General features: G+C 40.0%; 1 protein-coding gene across 6 annotated transcripts in view; it reads right to left on the bottom strand.

Annotated features, from left to right (window-relative positions):
- Positions 1-16,127, bottom strand: part of LOC121654749 (roundabout homolog 2-like) — a 77,801-nt gene that overhangs the window by 6,359 nt on the left and 55,315 nt on the right. For 2 of the 6 annotated variants that reach the window (XM_042009013.1, XM_042009015.1), the window contains 14 exons: positions 14,960-15,041; positions 14,700-14,883; positions 14,147-14,313; positions 13,925-14,046; positions 12,241-12,472; positions 7,416-7,540; positions 7,156-7,327; positions 5,948-6,124; positions 4,929-4,955; positions 4,719-4,758; positions 3,073-3,200; positions 2,127-2,399; positions 1,172-1,334; positions 680-937 (listed from right to left, as the gene is read on the bottom strand). In XM_042009013.1, coding sequence (XP_041864947.1) covers positions 680-937; positions 1,172-1,334; positions 2,127-2,399; positions 3,073-3,200; positions 4,719-4,758; positions 4,929-4,955; positions 5,948-6,124; positions 7,156-7,327; positions 7,416-7,540; positions 12,241-12,472; positions 13,925-14,046; positions 14,147-14,313; positions 14,700-14,883; positions 14,960-15,041 — 2,150 coding nt within the window. The remainder of the gene's footprint in view (positions 1-679; positions 938-1,171; positions 1,335-2,126; positions 2,400-3,072; positions 3,201-4,718; positions 4,759-4,928; positions 4,956-5,947; positions 6,125-7,155; positions 7,328-7,415; positions 7,541-12,240; positions 12,473-13,924; positions 14,047-14,146; positions 14,314-14,699; positions 14,884-14,959; positions 15,042-16,127) is intronic. The other 4 variants (XM_042009016.1, XM_042009017.1, XM_042009014.1 and 1 more) reach the window with 3 other exon arrangements.

Here is a 16,127-nt window from a genome sequence, read left to right as displayed (position 1 = left end):
AAACAAAGCAATTTTTCAAGAATCAGTGAAGGAAAGAATATGCTGCTAAACAAACATTAGAAAGCAAAATCAGTGGGTTTTCAGAAGAGTAGAGATGCAATGTGCAGAGACCAAAAATGCCTGCAGTGATTTCCACTGATTACTTTCTCAGCAGTGGTGTGTGTTGCGCTAACACAATGGAGTTGTAATTGGACTGGATAAAGGATATCTGGATGGGCAGGGCTGTCAGCAACACGCCTGTTATCTCCTGCACAGCTGTCCTCCACGATGGCTCACATCCCACCATAGAGGAGATGCATGCATAATTACCATCTCTATTTACTGATGTCAGAACAGCATGTAAGACTGAACCCAGTCATTACCCTCCAACATGTGTCGGCCCTGACTTATCAAGTTTTCCAATGCTCCCTCAAAGGTGTAATCAATGGAGAGATGTTTTTATCGCTAGCAAGGCGTAGGGGCTGCAGGTTTTGGGCTGACATATGTAAATACCAGCATTATAAGATGCTCAAACATCGGCCATTGATATGCAAAACTGAAGCTATCATCAGAATAAAATGAATAAAATTACAGGTATCTCTCCAACTGTGCAAAGCAAACACATTTAAATGAAACTGCAATGCCTTCAGTACACAAAGCTTTTTGTTTTGTGGCTTATTTAGTTCCAAAGGATCCTTACCATGCCTGCTTTGCTACTTCATATTGGTAAGCTCTGGTCAGCTCATCTAAGTGGGCCTGCAAAATGGATTGCATTTCCTCATGGTGTGTAGAACTGAGAGAGGAGGATGAAGGTTGGCTGAAGGGAGCTGCTGCCGGCGAGGAGGATCTTCCTCTCAGGGGAGGAGTCGGACCTCTCTCCTCTTCTACATTTTTGTCCAAATTCTGGTGGCGGTAGGTCTGGACGGATATGGGTGGGGCCCAACTGCTGTTATCATATCTGCCATGTAGAAAAAGTTAACTTGCAGATCTTATGGTTGTATGTGTAATTGTATGTGATTTATTTTTTTAAAAGAGGACTAATCAAATGTGAAACAGACTTTGTAAAAAACACATATACATTGGGCACAAGTCTGAAGTATTGTGGTGTCTGCATTTGCACGTGCTTCTTTTTCTTGATGTTTGATTTTTGTGTTCTCTGTGTTCCAGAGCAGAGACTGATGACATATCCTACCCTCCTCCATGGTTTTCCTGGGGGTACCGGTCAAGGTCAACCTCGGTACCAGGGAGTGGATGCATGGGTGGTGGAGGCAGAGGCATGTTAGCCCAACATGTCCCATTTGATTTGGATGTTTTCGTGACACCCTTTAACTTTTTTTTCTTCCCCACCTTTGCTCCTACAGGCAGGTAAAAACAGAAGGATGTTAACAATACTAAGAAATTCCTGTATACTGGACACACAAACGTGATACAATACTTAATTTACACATACATACACCTCTGCTTTGAAACCAATCTTCCACCTTTCTGTCCTACTTTTTTTCAGACCTGTCTCCCACACACTGTCCCTTATTTGCTTTTTTATGTGTGCTGATAGGACATTAAAACATTTTCTAAATGTTGACATTTCTTAAAGAGGCATCAAAACCTGCAGCAAACCACTTTAAGCTGCATCCATACAGCCTCCCCTCTTGTTCCACTTTATCTCTGGTAAGCCTGACATTTAGCTGAGCACGCAGCCTATTGTGCAAAACTACAAAAGTGTAGACAGATATGCCTCTGTGACTTCACAAAATGTATATAAGCTAAATAAATAACTCAGAACACTGAGGGATTTTCTGCCATCACTAATCAAATTAAACCAAAGAAATGCGTCATGATTGCGTGACATTTCTGGGCTAGATAAGCTCTCAGGGTAGAATGGTGATGAAGACAGAAGAGTAATTAAGAACATTGTCCTAAGGGTCCGGTTTAGTGAATATGTAAATAAAATCCTTCCTTTCCAATTTGCTCTTTCCCTGGCTTTAGCCTTAAGTAATTTCTCTTACCAGAAAAGAATTGCCTGTGATTTTAAGCTGAAAATGTCCACAGAGACACTCCAATGATACAACCACAACCGTGCAGACAACACACAATTAGAGAAACAAAAAATAACATTGATATCTTGCTCATTTTAGCATGGCTCATACCATTACCAGGGCGTCTGTCAGTTAGTGAGTAGCCCATGTTTGCCATTTCCTGCTGGGCTTGGAGAGAAGCCTTCCAGCGGGGATCTGGCCTGTCCACAGCCAGCTCATGGAAGCTGTTGGACTGGAGTATCTGAGTGGTGGCGTAGGGGGTGGGCTGACTGCCTCGCGCTGGGCTGCTATATCCTCCTTTCCCCATGAAGTCAATACTGCTGTAGATGGCACCATCAGACAGCATGGTGCCCGTTTTCTCTACTGCTGCAGACGGTAAAACATCTGAGACAAAAGAGAATGGAGACAAAGAGCGAAGGGAAATGGAAAAGGCAACATGGAGAGATAAGTTGACATGAACTTAACGATCTTTAAGGTCATTAACGCTCCCTGCTGCTGTGGCACTCTGTATTAGTTAAATATAGGTCTAAACTGGACTTGATATAAATGAAAGTGATTATCAACAACCATAATTAGCATGCAAAACTCAGTAGGAGCCCGGTAGAGTGTTCACAGGAGGGGATATTTAAACAGCGATAACCTTCAGCTCTACTGTCTTGCACACTGAAAGCCTGCAGGTCTTCAACTTGAAACCTAACATAAAATTGCATCAAACAGCCCATAAACCTAGACTATAAATGTTATACAGGCTCAAAACATACATAATGGCAGGGCATAGGAAATAATGAAGGCATCCCAACAACACAAATTTCAGCAAAATATCAGGCCTGTCAAAACAAATTAGCAAAATATAACCCTCAAAGGCTCTTTTAATTTGAGTGAGTGTTTTAAGCTTGTTTGTTTGTTTGTATGTGTGTGTGTGTGTGTGTGTGTGTGTGTGTGTGTGTGTGTGTGTGTGCTTATGTGGCATGTGCTGTCACAGTGCTTCCCAAAGGATGAACGTCAAAAGTGTCCAACAAGGCATTGCTCTCCACCCCAGCCTGTTTATGTTGCTTACCTCCTCGGCCAAAGTTGCTGCTGCCCTTCGGACTCCCTAAGCCTCCATTAGCTGGAAGGCTTGTGGAAGGCCAAGAGTCAGCCAACCAGGGGAGGCCTGGATCACCCCCCTTCAATAACCCTGGACGGCTGAGAGATGATGTTCAAAGTCAGACAAAGGGATGAAGGGGGTGGGAGAGACAGAAAGAGCGACATTGTTAAATATTCAGCTCTCCCTGTAATGGTATAGCTCATTTTCTTCCTGCTGCATCAACAACAAAATGATGTGAAAACTCATTCAGCATATTCCCGCCTGTGGAGCAGCCCAGCGCACAGGCAACAATAAACAACAGTGAGACATAAAATGGCAAGTCTATAAATCAGACTTCTGCCCCCCATCCCCAACCCCCCCCCCCCACCTCCTTCACTCTACCTCCCCTAACTCTCCCCAGAGAAACAAGGCAGGCCTAAACACACACTAAATCCACTTTAGAGCCTTAGCACAACAGAAATTTACATTTTAAATTGAGAATCATGGACAGCCTCTGGCAGATCAGCTACACTGGAGCACCGTCTCCATGGTAACAGAGACAGCAAAAGCCCATTAGGTGGTTTAGGAAAGCTACCATGTCATTTTGTCTTTGTGAAATACAACAGTCGTGAAAGCATGCTTTGACTTCAAGGTAGGAAAGTTGCTAGGGTGGAATTCAGGACGATGCAAAAAGACTATTAACAACCATTTTATTTCAGCGGCTGTAAAAATGGCAAGATATTTTAATGCCTGCACATTCAGTCAACATATTCTGTTTGCATATTTAATGTGCAACCACACACTGAATTTTCCACTGAGCCTGGTTCACCAAGAGAGACAGGAATTGTTTGCAGCTGACACGGTGATGGCTCGGGGGTGCTCAAACAATTATATCACTAATTTTCATTCTAAGTTAATCAAGAATATGCACATGTTTAACATATATTTTCTTAGAAAAAGCACAGCAACAACACATAATAATAGCACATTTGCACAAATTCATGTGTGGAAAAAAAAACCAAAATGCATGGTTTAGACTTTTGTTTATTATTTGTAAGATTAGCATTTTCAATTGTTCAAATGTAATATTTCTGCTAAAGAACATTCATATATTTTGGATGTTTACTGCATAAATACTAAAAAAAGTTTCACTTTGGGCATTTTTACAAAACAGGGAATTCCTTCAGCTGCTGAACAGTCTCAGGATTCAACTATTTACTCTTCTGTCCCCACACTCTGCACTGTGTCCTCTATGCTAAGCTTTTTTAAACAGCACATTCATCACCTCTCCCCTCCTCCTGTGACCTTTCACTGCGCCAGCAACTTCAGATGAACTGAGAGGGAGCCAGTGAATAAAACAGCTGCCCACCTGCATTAATTGGTAGCACTCACTTCAAAGGAGTGATTAATGATTTCATCAAGCGAACACCAGCGCAAATCATACACCGATACAGTATGAATAAGCAGGGGGAACGGGTATGCAAATTCCATTCATCATGAGAGAACTCTTCATTTCAGGTATTACAATGGGCCGGTGCCAGCTACAAGACAGAATATGAATTGCACTGCGTGGTGCTGAAATGTCAGCAGAAAAGCTGTAGGAGAGGGTTTTTGATCCATATAGGTTAAATTCTCACCTTCCATTTCTGATCAGGCCTCTGTCTCTTTGGAATGTTACTTGTAGAGAAAAAAAAAAAAAGAAGGGGGGGGGGGGGGGGGGGGGGGGGGACAGAAATAATTAACTTTCAATAATTTTAAAATGATAAACATCACCATCACTGATAAGCTATAGACTGGCTCTCAGAAAGGAATTAAATTTTTTATGAAAGCACAGCATGCAGACATACCTGCACGAGTAAAGGTGAAGGACTGAACTGCAATTTAAGAAGACACAGGAGAGTGAGGATATCAAAGGGTGAAGCAAGAGTCATGAATTTCAAATGTACATATCAAATAAAAGCCATATTTTCATGCTAAAAAAATAATGAAGTAGAAAAAATTGTGGATTGAGTCCTTTCACTTTGCTTTGTTCATCCATCATTGCATCTCATGTCAGTGTTGATCAGACTTTGATGAAACTTGGGGCCCTGGTTCACCTAACCACTGCATTCCAGCATCATCCGAATCACACTGATGCTCTTGAGGGCTAAATCTCAAATTAAGATGGACCATTATTTTACTGCATCTTTATAAGAATTTAATATATTTTTTATGTTGTCTGAAATCTTGGGCCATGAAGTTTCCATTAAGCCACAAAATAAATTAAATTTAAATTTTATTATGTCAACAAATTCTATACAAGGATAGAAAATATTCAAAATTCTGATATTTTCAATATTTTTTTTATATAGGCTATTTAAAAAAATCCTAGTTTTTAAAAAGAAAATGGATCATAGCAGTTAGTATTAAATTAGGCAATCACTCAGCCTTTTTTCCTAAATCATCACAATAAAAGCTATAGAGCATATTATAATAAATTTATACAGCTACATGGTTGACTTGTGGAGGGTTATAGAAATATTCCATACCTAAATCTTGACGTAGCTCATGTTAATGGGCAAACAACACCAGCCGTGGTCTGATAATGGAAGGGGATGTTAAATTACTTATCTTGCATGAATGTATTAGGGTGTTGAGGTGTGATGCTGATGGAACTCAGCCCAGCTGATGCACATCACTGCACAGTGAATTAAAGTAAATAGCTCCTATTTCCATTTGAGCTGGAATATATTTTCCTTTGTTGTGCATTTGAGGCCGCCTCAAATGGAGTCACATCTGTGATGACATCAGCTTCCACCGTCGAGAGAAGCCTACTGTGCTTTGAGATCTGCTGTTGATTCAGAACCATATGGACTGATTGTTTTACCTGCATAGTTGCTCAGGCCCTTCCTCTTTTTTCTCCTCCAGTACAGCCAGGCACTGAAACCCATAAGGACAATCCAGCAGGCTCCTCCCAAGCCAGCAATGAAGGCTGGCTGCTTTACCACGTCGGAGATGCTATTGTTGCCCTCCGATCCTGTCATTATATCCCTTAATTCTGCACCTGGAAGCACCACACACATATACAAATGCAAGCACACAGGGAAGACACACATTAATCATCTGTATTTCAATTTAAGCACACATGAATGAGAAAATGATTGTAATCCAATCCATACATATTAAGATGAACTAACAAACAATAAAATAAAATAAAAAACAACAAAAAAAAAGGATTTCTGATAAGGATTTTGATAAAGAAAGCATGAAAAAAACAGCGAAAAAGGTAAAGATTGAGTCAGGTGAACATGTGAGGAAATCAAGGCAGGATGGAACACACTGCACACCAAACATCAGGACACACGGGTCATAGGGTAAGGCAACAGATAAAAGAAAAAAAATGCTGTCGAAAAACCAAATAAAAAATAAATAAATAAATAAATAAATAAGCAGCATCAGTGCATCCAATATAGAGTTAATCAATTCAGCAGTGCACTTATCAACTTGAGCTGCAAGACACGAGATTGACAGAGCAGCTCTGACAGAGTTTGATTTTCTGTTGCAGCTACTGTGCTGTGAAATTAGATTCACAGTCTCCAGCAGGAACAACTCCACCCTCCCTCAACACCCTCCATCATTAAGCTTCGGTCCACAGGCCTGCTTCTCCTGCTCTGTACGTTAAGGGTGTTATAATATATCAGTCAAAAGTCACAGACGAAGAGCATCTGGCCTGGTCTGCCATATTGATTCTGGGCTTATATACTGTGGGCATCCTTCGGCTATTTCATAAGATGTGATAGTCTGATAAGCCCCAACAAAAACACTGTCTACTGTGTTAGCACCAGCTGCCCACATATTGAAGAGGATTATTGATATGGCTAACAGTACTTGGCACAGTGTTACCAGACACTATACTTAATGAATCACTATTGATTTCTCCACAGACGCCTGCGTTGTAAAGCACAATCTTCTTTCTTGTGGTGCGATAAATTGCTAAATCATTTTTCCAGACCCCTGATCTGCTATAGAGACCTAGGCACCCCATTATGAGGTCATTTCATTTGACCCCAGGTTTGGAGTGTGTGAGTGGATTACCCAAGATGATGAGCTGGGGTTTACTCTTAACCCCCACCCCTGCACTGGTGCCTGCAGCCACCTCCACACGGTACTGCACTCCTGTCTGGAGACCCCCGACCACCACTGAACGGATGGTTGCATCCACAGACTTATTGACATGAAAGCGGGTGTCGTTGGCCAAACACCAGATCTGACAAAGACAGACGCAGCAGACAGAATTTAGGGTATGTTTTATATAATACATGACTAAAATATGCAGTCTGAGAGGCTGAACCCACCTTGTACTCCTGGATGATCCCATTTTGTTGGTCAGATGGAGGGGGGTCCCATGACACACTGATAGATGTGCTGTTATGGCTTCCCACTGTTAAGACTGTCACTTGCTGTGGTGGAGCACTGGGTGCTGATTGAGGGGGAGAAATATTATAGAAAGGATATACATAAGAAAAAACAAAAGAAAGGATAAAATTACTTAGCATATTGTTTATAATAGAAGGAAGTGTTTCATGTTTTTTTTATTAAGTCAAAGAGGGATTTGTCTCACTCTCTACCTCAATTCATATTCATACAGCAAGCCTTACAAGTAGGTAGTTTCAAATCTTGCCTGGCAGATGGAATCCAGAGCACTTCATCTTACTGAGTAGAATATTCCAATATCTTAATGGCATTTTGAGTTATGCAGGCCAAGCAGTTGAGATCCAAACTGTTTTTCTAATTGTGCAAATGACAACCATTCCAAGCAGATCAGCAAGTTTAGATATGAGCAAAAGTTCTTGTGCCAAGAGAAAAATTAGATGGTTTGTTGCCACAAATATGAGGCCTTGGGTGCCAATTTTAAGTTAATCTTTTAAATGCATCAAATTGGCCTGATAACCTGTATGGACAGATTAAAGATGTAAAGAGGCCTTCAGGAAACAAGGAGCAAACACAATGTCTATGCAACTGAACAAATCATCTCCTCTCACAATAGTGGCCACCTAGTAGTATCATTAAATTCTGACTGAGATAAAGGAACTGCTCTGACCTCAATTAGGAGACTGTAAAATAATGATGCTTATTGCGGTGTGTCACTATAGCAAAGCAAGGCACTGAATTTCAAAGCTATGCTGAGAGGGCTAAGCAGGTGTGGCATTATCTCAGCCAGACTGCAGCTGTGAGTTAAATTCTCCAGATGGACTTGGGTCTGAAAATGGCCAGTAGGAGTGCAAACATGTGCGGAGCATCTCATGGAGGGAACAGCAAGCACATAGATGTTCCATATGTATTTTCAGATATAATCTAATGAAGCAAGGCCATATGGAGAGCTCAGCAGCTGGTTTAGTTAAGCCACACATGAAGCGAGCAAAACAACAGATTTCCTTCAGTTAGACAGATGAAACAAACCTTCGAAAAGGATTTAGATTTTACTTAAAAGAGAGGCTGATACGGCATGCCTGTGAAATATTTGACAATGTGGCAGTACAAAGAAATTTAATTAGCCATATGTAATGTCTTCTTTTTTTTTACATTTTTACATTTAACAATCTTAAACCATTTTGAGGATATCTATATTTGGCTATTTAGACAGAAGTGACTTTCTTAAACAATTACTGTCAATTTGTCTCACATACATCTACTGTCCCAATACTGTAATAACTCTTCTATTGACTGAACATAAAATAAAATTACTTATTTAATAACAGCCCAGCCAAACTCTTATATTACACCCATGAGTTACAATTGGGTGAAACAAAAAAACAGATAGATGTAAAGCACATATTGCTTTGAGTACACATGTCCCCTTAAGCCCCTGAAACACTAAACCAATAGCAAGTACAAGCTGCGATGAAAGCCTCTCCCAACCCCCTGCTGAGTCTCCTTATATCTGCTGTGTCTGAGTAGAAAAACAGAATCTGAACACAGCGAAAAGATGGCTTCCAACTGCCAACTAGGATGCATGAACTACGTCTGCACAAGAAGCCATAACTTTGCAGTAAACTGCAAAGGAGGTGGGGGGAAGAAACCAGTAGACTATAGATGAGAAGTGTAAATGAAGCAGTGTTTGGATTAAGTCACTTCATAATTATTTTAGCTATTGTTAGCTGATGTCCAACAATGTTCTGGCCCAGTTATGCACATTTTAATATCTTACTACATATTAAATTCCTACATTTTATTTCAAAGGCACATTGAAAATGAATGTATTTAAGCATTCCAGCTTCATACATTGAAAAACCAATCAATACTGTCAACAAACTGGGCTGTTTTGTGGTTTTTGGTTCATCATTTCTGAAGCAATGTACCATTTTTGTGCACTGAATTTCACAAATATTACCATAATCATAAATGTGCTGAGGGAAAACAAACAATAACAACAAAAACAAAATAAAATAAAACCAAACCAAAAATAGAGCACAGACCCCTGTCCTTCTTTGCGTATTTCTTGGGGTTTTAAAACCTATTCTAAGAAAAAATAGAAACTATTATGCTGTGAAGCGCTATCAATACAATACTAATTTATGGTTATACTCCATTTACATGATGATTTTGAACATTTTAGTTCTTCTGTTTCAGTGTATCACCTTGGATATAATACTACAGTATCATATCAGGAATAATGCTTCATACTTTTCCCACAAGACAACAAGTAAGCTTAGAATAAAATAAACAGTAGAACAAGGCAGCGATCAAAATGAGCAGTAAAACATGCTTTCACTTTCATATACTGCAGTTCCTCACGCTATGATCATGCCATATAGGAGGTTTAACTTAACTACCAAATGGAAGTGCACAATCATGCAAATAACCTCCAGTTTTCCTTTCGGATGTCATTTCAGTGGTGCTGCTTCAGCAAACAGATCGAACTTTCCTGGTCAGTCAAAGGTGTGCATTGGAAGAAGATGTGAACCATTAGCTGCATTCCTGCAGTTTCCATATATTATAATAGTATCCCCTGAGGATGAATATGGCTACAGTACCAGAAATGACTCAGGGTAACATTTCTGGAAATGGTGACAACAGTAAAAAGGTCAAAGAGCATGTTCTAGTCAAAGTGACTAATTCTGATAACAAGACTGATGAACAGTGTAACTGGAGAGTAATTTAAGACAATTAATGCCTCTAGTGTCTAAGGGAGGATTTCAGATTTACTCACAGCTGTGCAATTAAACAACAGACAGATAAGCTGCTTACTGTCCTGCTATACAGGACAGAAAGTAGGAACCGTATTATGCAAATGACTGCATAAATTAAACAATCCATTCACAAATTAGCAAACATTCCTACACCAACATGCCTGTTTCCCAATGGCATATGTGTTGCAGGAAATAAACTGTAGTTGGATCTTGGCTTTATGCCATCTCTTTTCTTGTCAATTTTCTTCACAAACCATATAACCCTGGTTTAATACAGAAAGACCAGCATATTATGCTTTTTAAAACCATACCTTTCTGGGGCTTTAGTACACCATATAATTTCCTGTAATTTGTCATCACTAAAAGTGGAAAACCTTTAGGCTCCTATCTGTGACAATGAGAGAACCTCCTGAGTCCTGCCTCACACCAACAGTCACTGAAGGGTTGTCAGGATCATTAGTCCTGATATGCATTTCTTCCCTTTATACAGCAGGAGATGTTAGGTTTTTTTTATATAACCCCTGAGCCATCCTCAGAAGCAGAGGTACATTCCCAATCTGCCTTTGAAAGATAACAAGTGGTTTTCTGATAATTCTACAGAGCAGCACATGTCCGGGGTTCTAGATAATGGACCGATCAAGCCAATTCTTCCAGTACTGTGAATCCTTGATCTCCAGATCTCCAGTAAATACAGCATGTGTCCCTGTCTTTACAGACCACTGGTAATCCTGTGAGGCCATTTTAATTGGACTCCAGTGAGGTGAGTTTCCCTTTCTCCACCAGTTATACCCTCTGGTCTTAGCCTGTCCATATTCTCAAACTGGGAGGAAGACCAAACACTGACCTCTCATCATTGAACAAACTTGCTTTAGGCAAACGGTTTGTTTCTACATCAATGGTTTTGTCACAACTTGTCCCAGTGTAAGGAATTTTCTAATCGGTTCAAATGATGTAGTACTGAAATGCAGTGGAATACATAAAGAGTTCCACTTGTCTGGTCAGAGGAAACATAACTTAAATAAACTATCCACAATAATTTATCCCATACCTCATGAAAATAAGCTTGTACAAGGGCCACTGTTTACAGTGGATTGTAGAGATAGTTTGAATTATGACATGATTAGCCAGCAGATCCATAACTGTAACAGATACAGATCTGATGATTTGTTTGAAAGCGCCCACAGAAAGACTTGCTTTTGTTGTTTGTCTATAGGTTTTAAGCATACTTGAACATAATTTCTTAGCCTACAATTCTTTTAGTTCTTAGTTTAGTTAGTAATGTGTAGCTCCTGTTTGCAACATACCCAAGATAACAGATAATTATCACATGATACATGTGATAACAACAACAGCAATAATAATAATAATAATTGATTAGATTTAGATAGCACTTAAAAGAATTAAAGAAGAAGGATGATCTTCAAGCTAGCTGTTCTATTCACTTGCAAGAAAATGTCACAATTTCCACAACAGGAATCAGTGGCTGATCAATTGAGTTGCACAACAGGAGGACAGTGAGGACACCGAGAAGTGTTACCACCCTCAAAGCTCGTTAGTAAGCGCATATGCAATAGGAGGTCATATAATACAAGTCTGGACAGAGAAATGGCAGCAGGGGTCCAGAGGGAGGAAATGGGAGAGAACTGAGCTTAAGTCACAGGAGCCCTCCCCCTCTGCCCACCATTCCACAGAGGCCTGGGGTTATCACAGAACCCCACTGTGCTGTCTGGGGGACCTGTTTTCACACACTGAGGACATGGTACTGCAGCAGCAAGTGTGTGTGGGTGGGTGTACTTGAAATGCCATTATCCATTACTATCTAGCCATGAAGCCATTACTAGCGGCAGCTAAATATAAAAGTAGGTAGAAACATTAACACAAGAGCATCAGCTCATGCATTAATAACTAAATTCCAAATTCTCTCTATCATTAAGTCTAGAAAGATTTTATTTTTATTTTTGCCAGTAATGTGAATTTATTTGTCTCTTACCTTCTTCCATGGTGCGTGCTGTCATGGATTCACTATCTGCACCCTGGAACTCGTTGAAAAATGGTCGCACTTTAATCTCATAGACAATGCCTTTTTTCAAACCAGAGAGAGTTATGTCCCTCTCAGAGGCGACCCTCAAGTCCTGCATCTGCCACGGCCCTGGTGAGGGCAGCCCTGAAGTTTGCCGGTACAAAACACGGTAGCCTTGAATAAACTGGGATGGATTCTCCACCTGTGAGGAGGTGAGAGGGAAAGAGAATGATAATGAGGGCGGTGTCAGACATCTGTGTGTAAATTGCCTTGGATCAGCATTCAGTTTGTGCCCTCTGTTAGTGACAATGCATGCTTAGTTAGTCACACAGTTTAATTAGCAGCACAGAGGCAAGAAATGTGGTGAAAGGTGCAGAGAATTTGTCTCATCATTTCAGGAGAGAAGCAAACTATATAACAGATATAACTCATTCAAATTAGTTATTAAAAGGGGTCAGAAACAGGAAAAAACTTTTATAAGTAAAACACAGCAGCTGTTTAATACTGGATTATTCCAAACATGTCTGAGTTTATCTCAGATCCTCTTTTTCATTTTTTATCTGCAAGCTCTGTCTACATGTTCTTAACAAAATGGGGTTGCAGGCATGTTTGCCTTTTTAGCCATTTGCCTGTAGTTCTAGAGTATAGCTACAAATGAAATACACATATACTTCCATTCCCCAACAACTTCTTGATTTTCATGAAAAAAGAGAAGTTTCTTTTGTTGCCCTTTATGATGCATTCTTATCAGAATGTCTCAGAAAAACATGAATGTCTGCACAAGTCAAGATAGCTTGGAATTGCTGTGTAGATATTGAATATAGAGGCCAGGATTAGGTCTTTGATATCAAGTCTGGAATGAGAAAAGCGGGTAGAAAACTAGGCCAATGACACTGCCATCTCACTTTGTAACAGACTGTCCAATTAAAGTAAACCGATATACAAAATCTGAAAGGGAAAGGGAGTTTGAGCAACTGTTCCCACAGGATATGCACATGGCAAAAAAAAAAAAAAAAAAAAAAACTTTTTGAAAATAATGCCAAATGTATCCCTGCTTTCTAACCCAATTCAACACAGAAACGTCTGCTGATAATGAATGAGTGTTCTTACAAATGGAACAAAATCAAAGGATGTCTGTGTACCCATTCAGATCAGCCACAAACACAGTTTACTATGTCACTGTTTTAGTCTAAATGCTGTACTTTAGTACATGGATGTCATATGAAAAAGCAGAAGAAAACAGGCTAGTGCAAACCTATCCAAGGTGTACAATGAACTTAGAACGGCAGGTGTTAGGAACATCCTGCCAACAGACTGAAATAATATTCCCCTGGAAAATGCCCTGAACACAAACAGCTTCCAGAAATGACACATGTAATACTTAATGGTGATGTATTTGTTCTGAATGGAAACATTAGTCTTGATTTTTGCATCACCTCAAACCAATCAAAGCTGATGCAATAGCATCTGTTCCCATCATGTTAACCCTGTGTGGATGCCAACAAATCCAAGATGCCATGTCATGCCAAGAATAAAGTCCTCAAACAAGCTTAGAGCAGATTTACGTCAAGGTGTGTACTGTACTGTATTGTAGCCCAGGTCCAATAATGAGTATTTATTTATCTTTTTCTCTATAAATATCGCTGGTACTCACAGTCCATGTGACCTGCACTGAAGTGGAGCTAAGGACTACAGGATTATGCATGTTGACCACAACATCCCCCAATTCCTTCTGCACACGACGGTGGTCCACTCCCTGAGCTGTGGGACTGATGTCTATGGGAGAACAGGAGATGCAATGTATTTCAGAATAGGAACGAAAAATCCATCAGAATTAACATAAACAATCCATTATATTCCGTTCTTATCTCTCTACCTTGAGTTCGGACAGGCTCAGACATTGGACTTGGGTCTCCCAGCCCTTGAGCATTGACTGCCCTGATGATAAACAGGTACACAGTATTGGGTCGTAGATCTCTGACTGTAGACTCGGTGGTCTTCACATGGTCGGCCACTGTTTGCCAGCTGTTACTCACTGACTGACTGCATAAAGAATAAATGCAATTGGTCAGAAAAACAAAATCTTCTTGTTACTGTAGGAGAAGCTGCACTCTGTCAGGCTGGGAGCCAAAATTATATGTAAAGCAGTAATGACATGCCAATGAGCCAAATTTAAAATACTTCCAGTCATCATATAAAAAGAGCATTAAATCATCATGAGGAAAAGGGGAAGAATCAAATTCCTCTAAATATTGCATTTTATTTGTCAAATAAAAATAGCAAACCATTTCTTAAAACATAATCCAGAAAGTTTCTGCTTGAAACTGTCCTGGTTTGTGTGAATTCTCCACAGAGACACCCACATCTGCTATTGTCATTAAAGTTCGGGGTCACTAATTGTTGCTTTTGGCTGTAGGTCACAGACGTACCCAAAAGCCTCGATGACATAGGAGGACACTGGGGAACCCAGCTCAGGCCCGGGTTCCCATGACAATGAGATGCTGCTCTTGGTAACATCAGTGACCTCTGGCTTGGAGGGTGGCCCTGGGAGGGCAGTTGTATTGTGGGACATAAAATCCATGAGGTCAGTGGACTCTGAGGAAACAAAAGAGACTACTCAACAATTTCATACTTGATATGCAAAGAAACTTGGTTAATCTTTATATGATTTATTTGTACTGAGGCAGACCTCTGACATCCAAGTAGGCACTCCATGATGTTTCTCCACTGGAGCTGGTAGCAACACAGGTGTACAACCCGGAGTCGGACAGCTAAAGAAGACAGATTACAAAGTTATTATTCAGAAACACCTAATATATATCTGTAACAAGTGTAACATGATTCCAGACTTGTAACAAAGAACAAATTTGGGGTATTGAACTTCCCCATAAATATTTTCCATAGATCCATAACACAAATAATAGTCATCTACTGCTGTGTCCAGCTGGACGGAGCCGCCTTTGTAACAGTGATCCCAGATGGTTTCTACAAGCTCTTACGTCAGTCTGGGCTTTTGAAGGAGGTTTGCAGCTAGTTGTACAGTAAAAATGCATTAACCTCCTCTGGCCTGCATTTGGCACGGGAAAATCCATAGAGTGGATGAGAGGACAGTTTAACACTGGCCAATAGAAAAAAAAAAAAAAAAAAAAAGATCACAGTAAAAGCTTACATTAATTTTCTTAATTGATTTCCTCCAATAATGATCACACACCAATCCTGTAGCCATCAGCATTATCATCACCAGTGCTGACACAGGGAATAGGAGATATGACAACGTATTTTATAGCAGCAGTGCTTTAGAAGCCACTGACAGCTATCTCTCTGGGGAAAGTAGAAGAGTGACAGTGTCAAAGAAGAAGAACTCTTTGACACTGTGACAGGATGCCATGTGTTGCAGATCCTCCATTATACGTACCCCTTTTAGACTCTTCTCACTGGTTCATGTCCTCGAGTCCTTGAGTCTAACTGCAGCCTCAGAGATTCAGACTAAAAAGTAACGTTTAACGACTTATAAAAATCAATACTTGCTATTCATCTTTTAAAAGCAAACTGACTGCACTTGTCCCTTTGAATTACATTCAACTGACATCATCTGACAAAGGGACAAATCTCTCTTTACAGTATTCTTTCACATGCAATGCAGGATGTGATGTATAAAAGAATAAAATAAATAACTAAATGAATAAAAAAGTTTGGGTTCCTGTTTTTGTGTGTAAGGGAGAAACTTTTCACTTCAATGTCTAACTCAAGTTATTAGAATGTGAAATGTGTGCATGCTTATTTCAGGCACTAATCTACATATTAATCTGAAATAGTGTGGGGTAACTAATTTCATTTAAAAGATTAATTAACAACCC

The sequence above is a fragment of the Melanotaenia boesemani genome, chromosome 15 (genome assembly GCF_017639745.1).
Source record: "Melanotaenia boesemani isolate fMelBoe1 chromosome 15, fMelBoe1.pri, whole genome shotgun sequence".
NCBI lineage: Eukaryota > Metazoa > Chordata > Actinopteri > Atheriniformes > Melanotaeniidae > Melanotaenia > Melanotaenia boesemani.
Note: the sequence above shows the minus strand (reverse complement) of the source record. Positions and strands in the feature narration are given on the sequence as shown.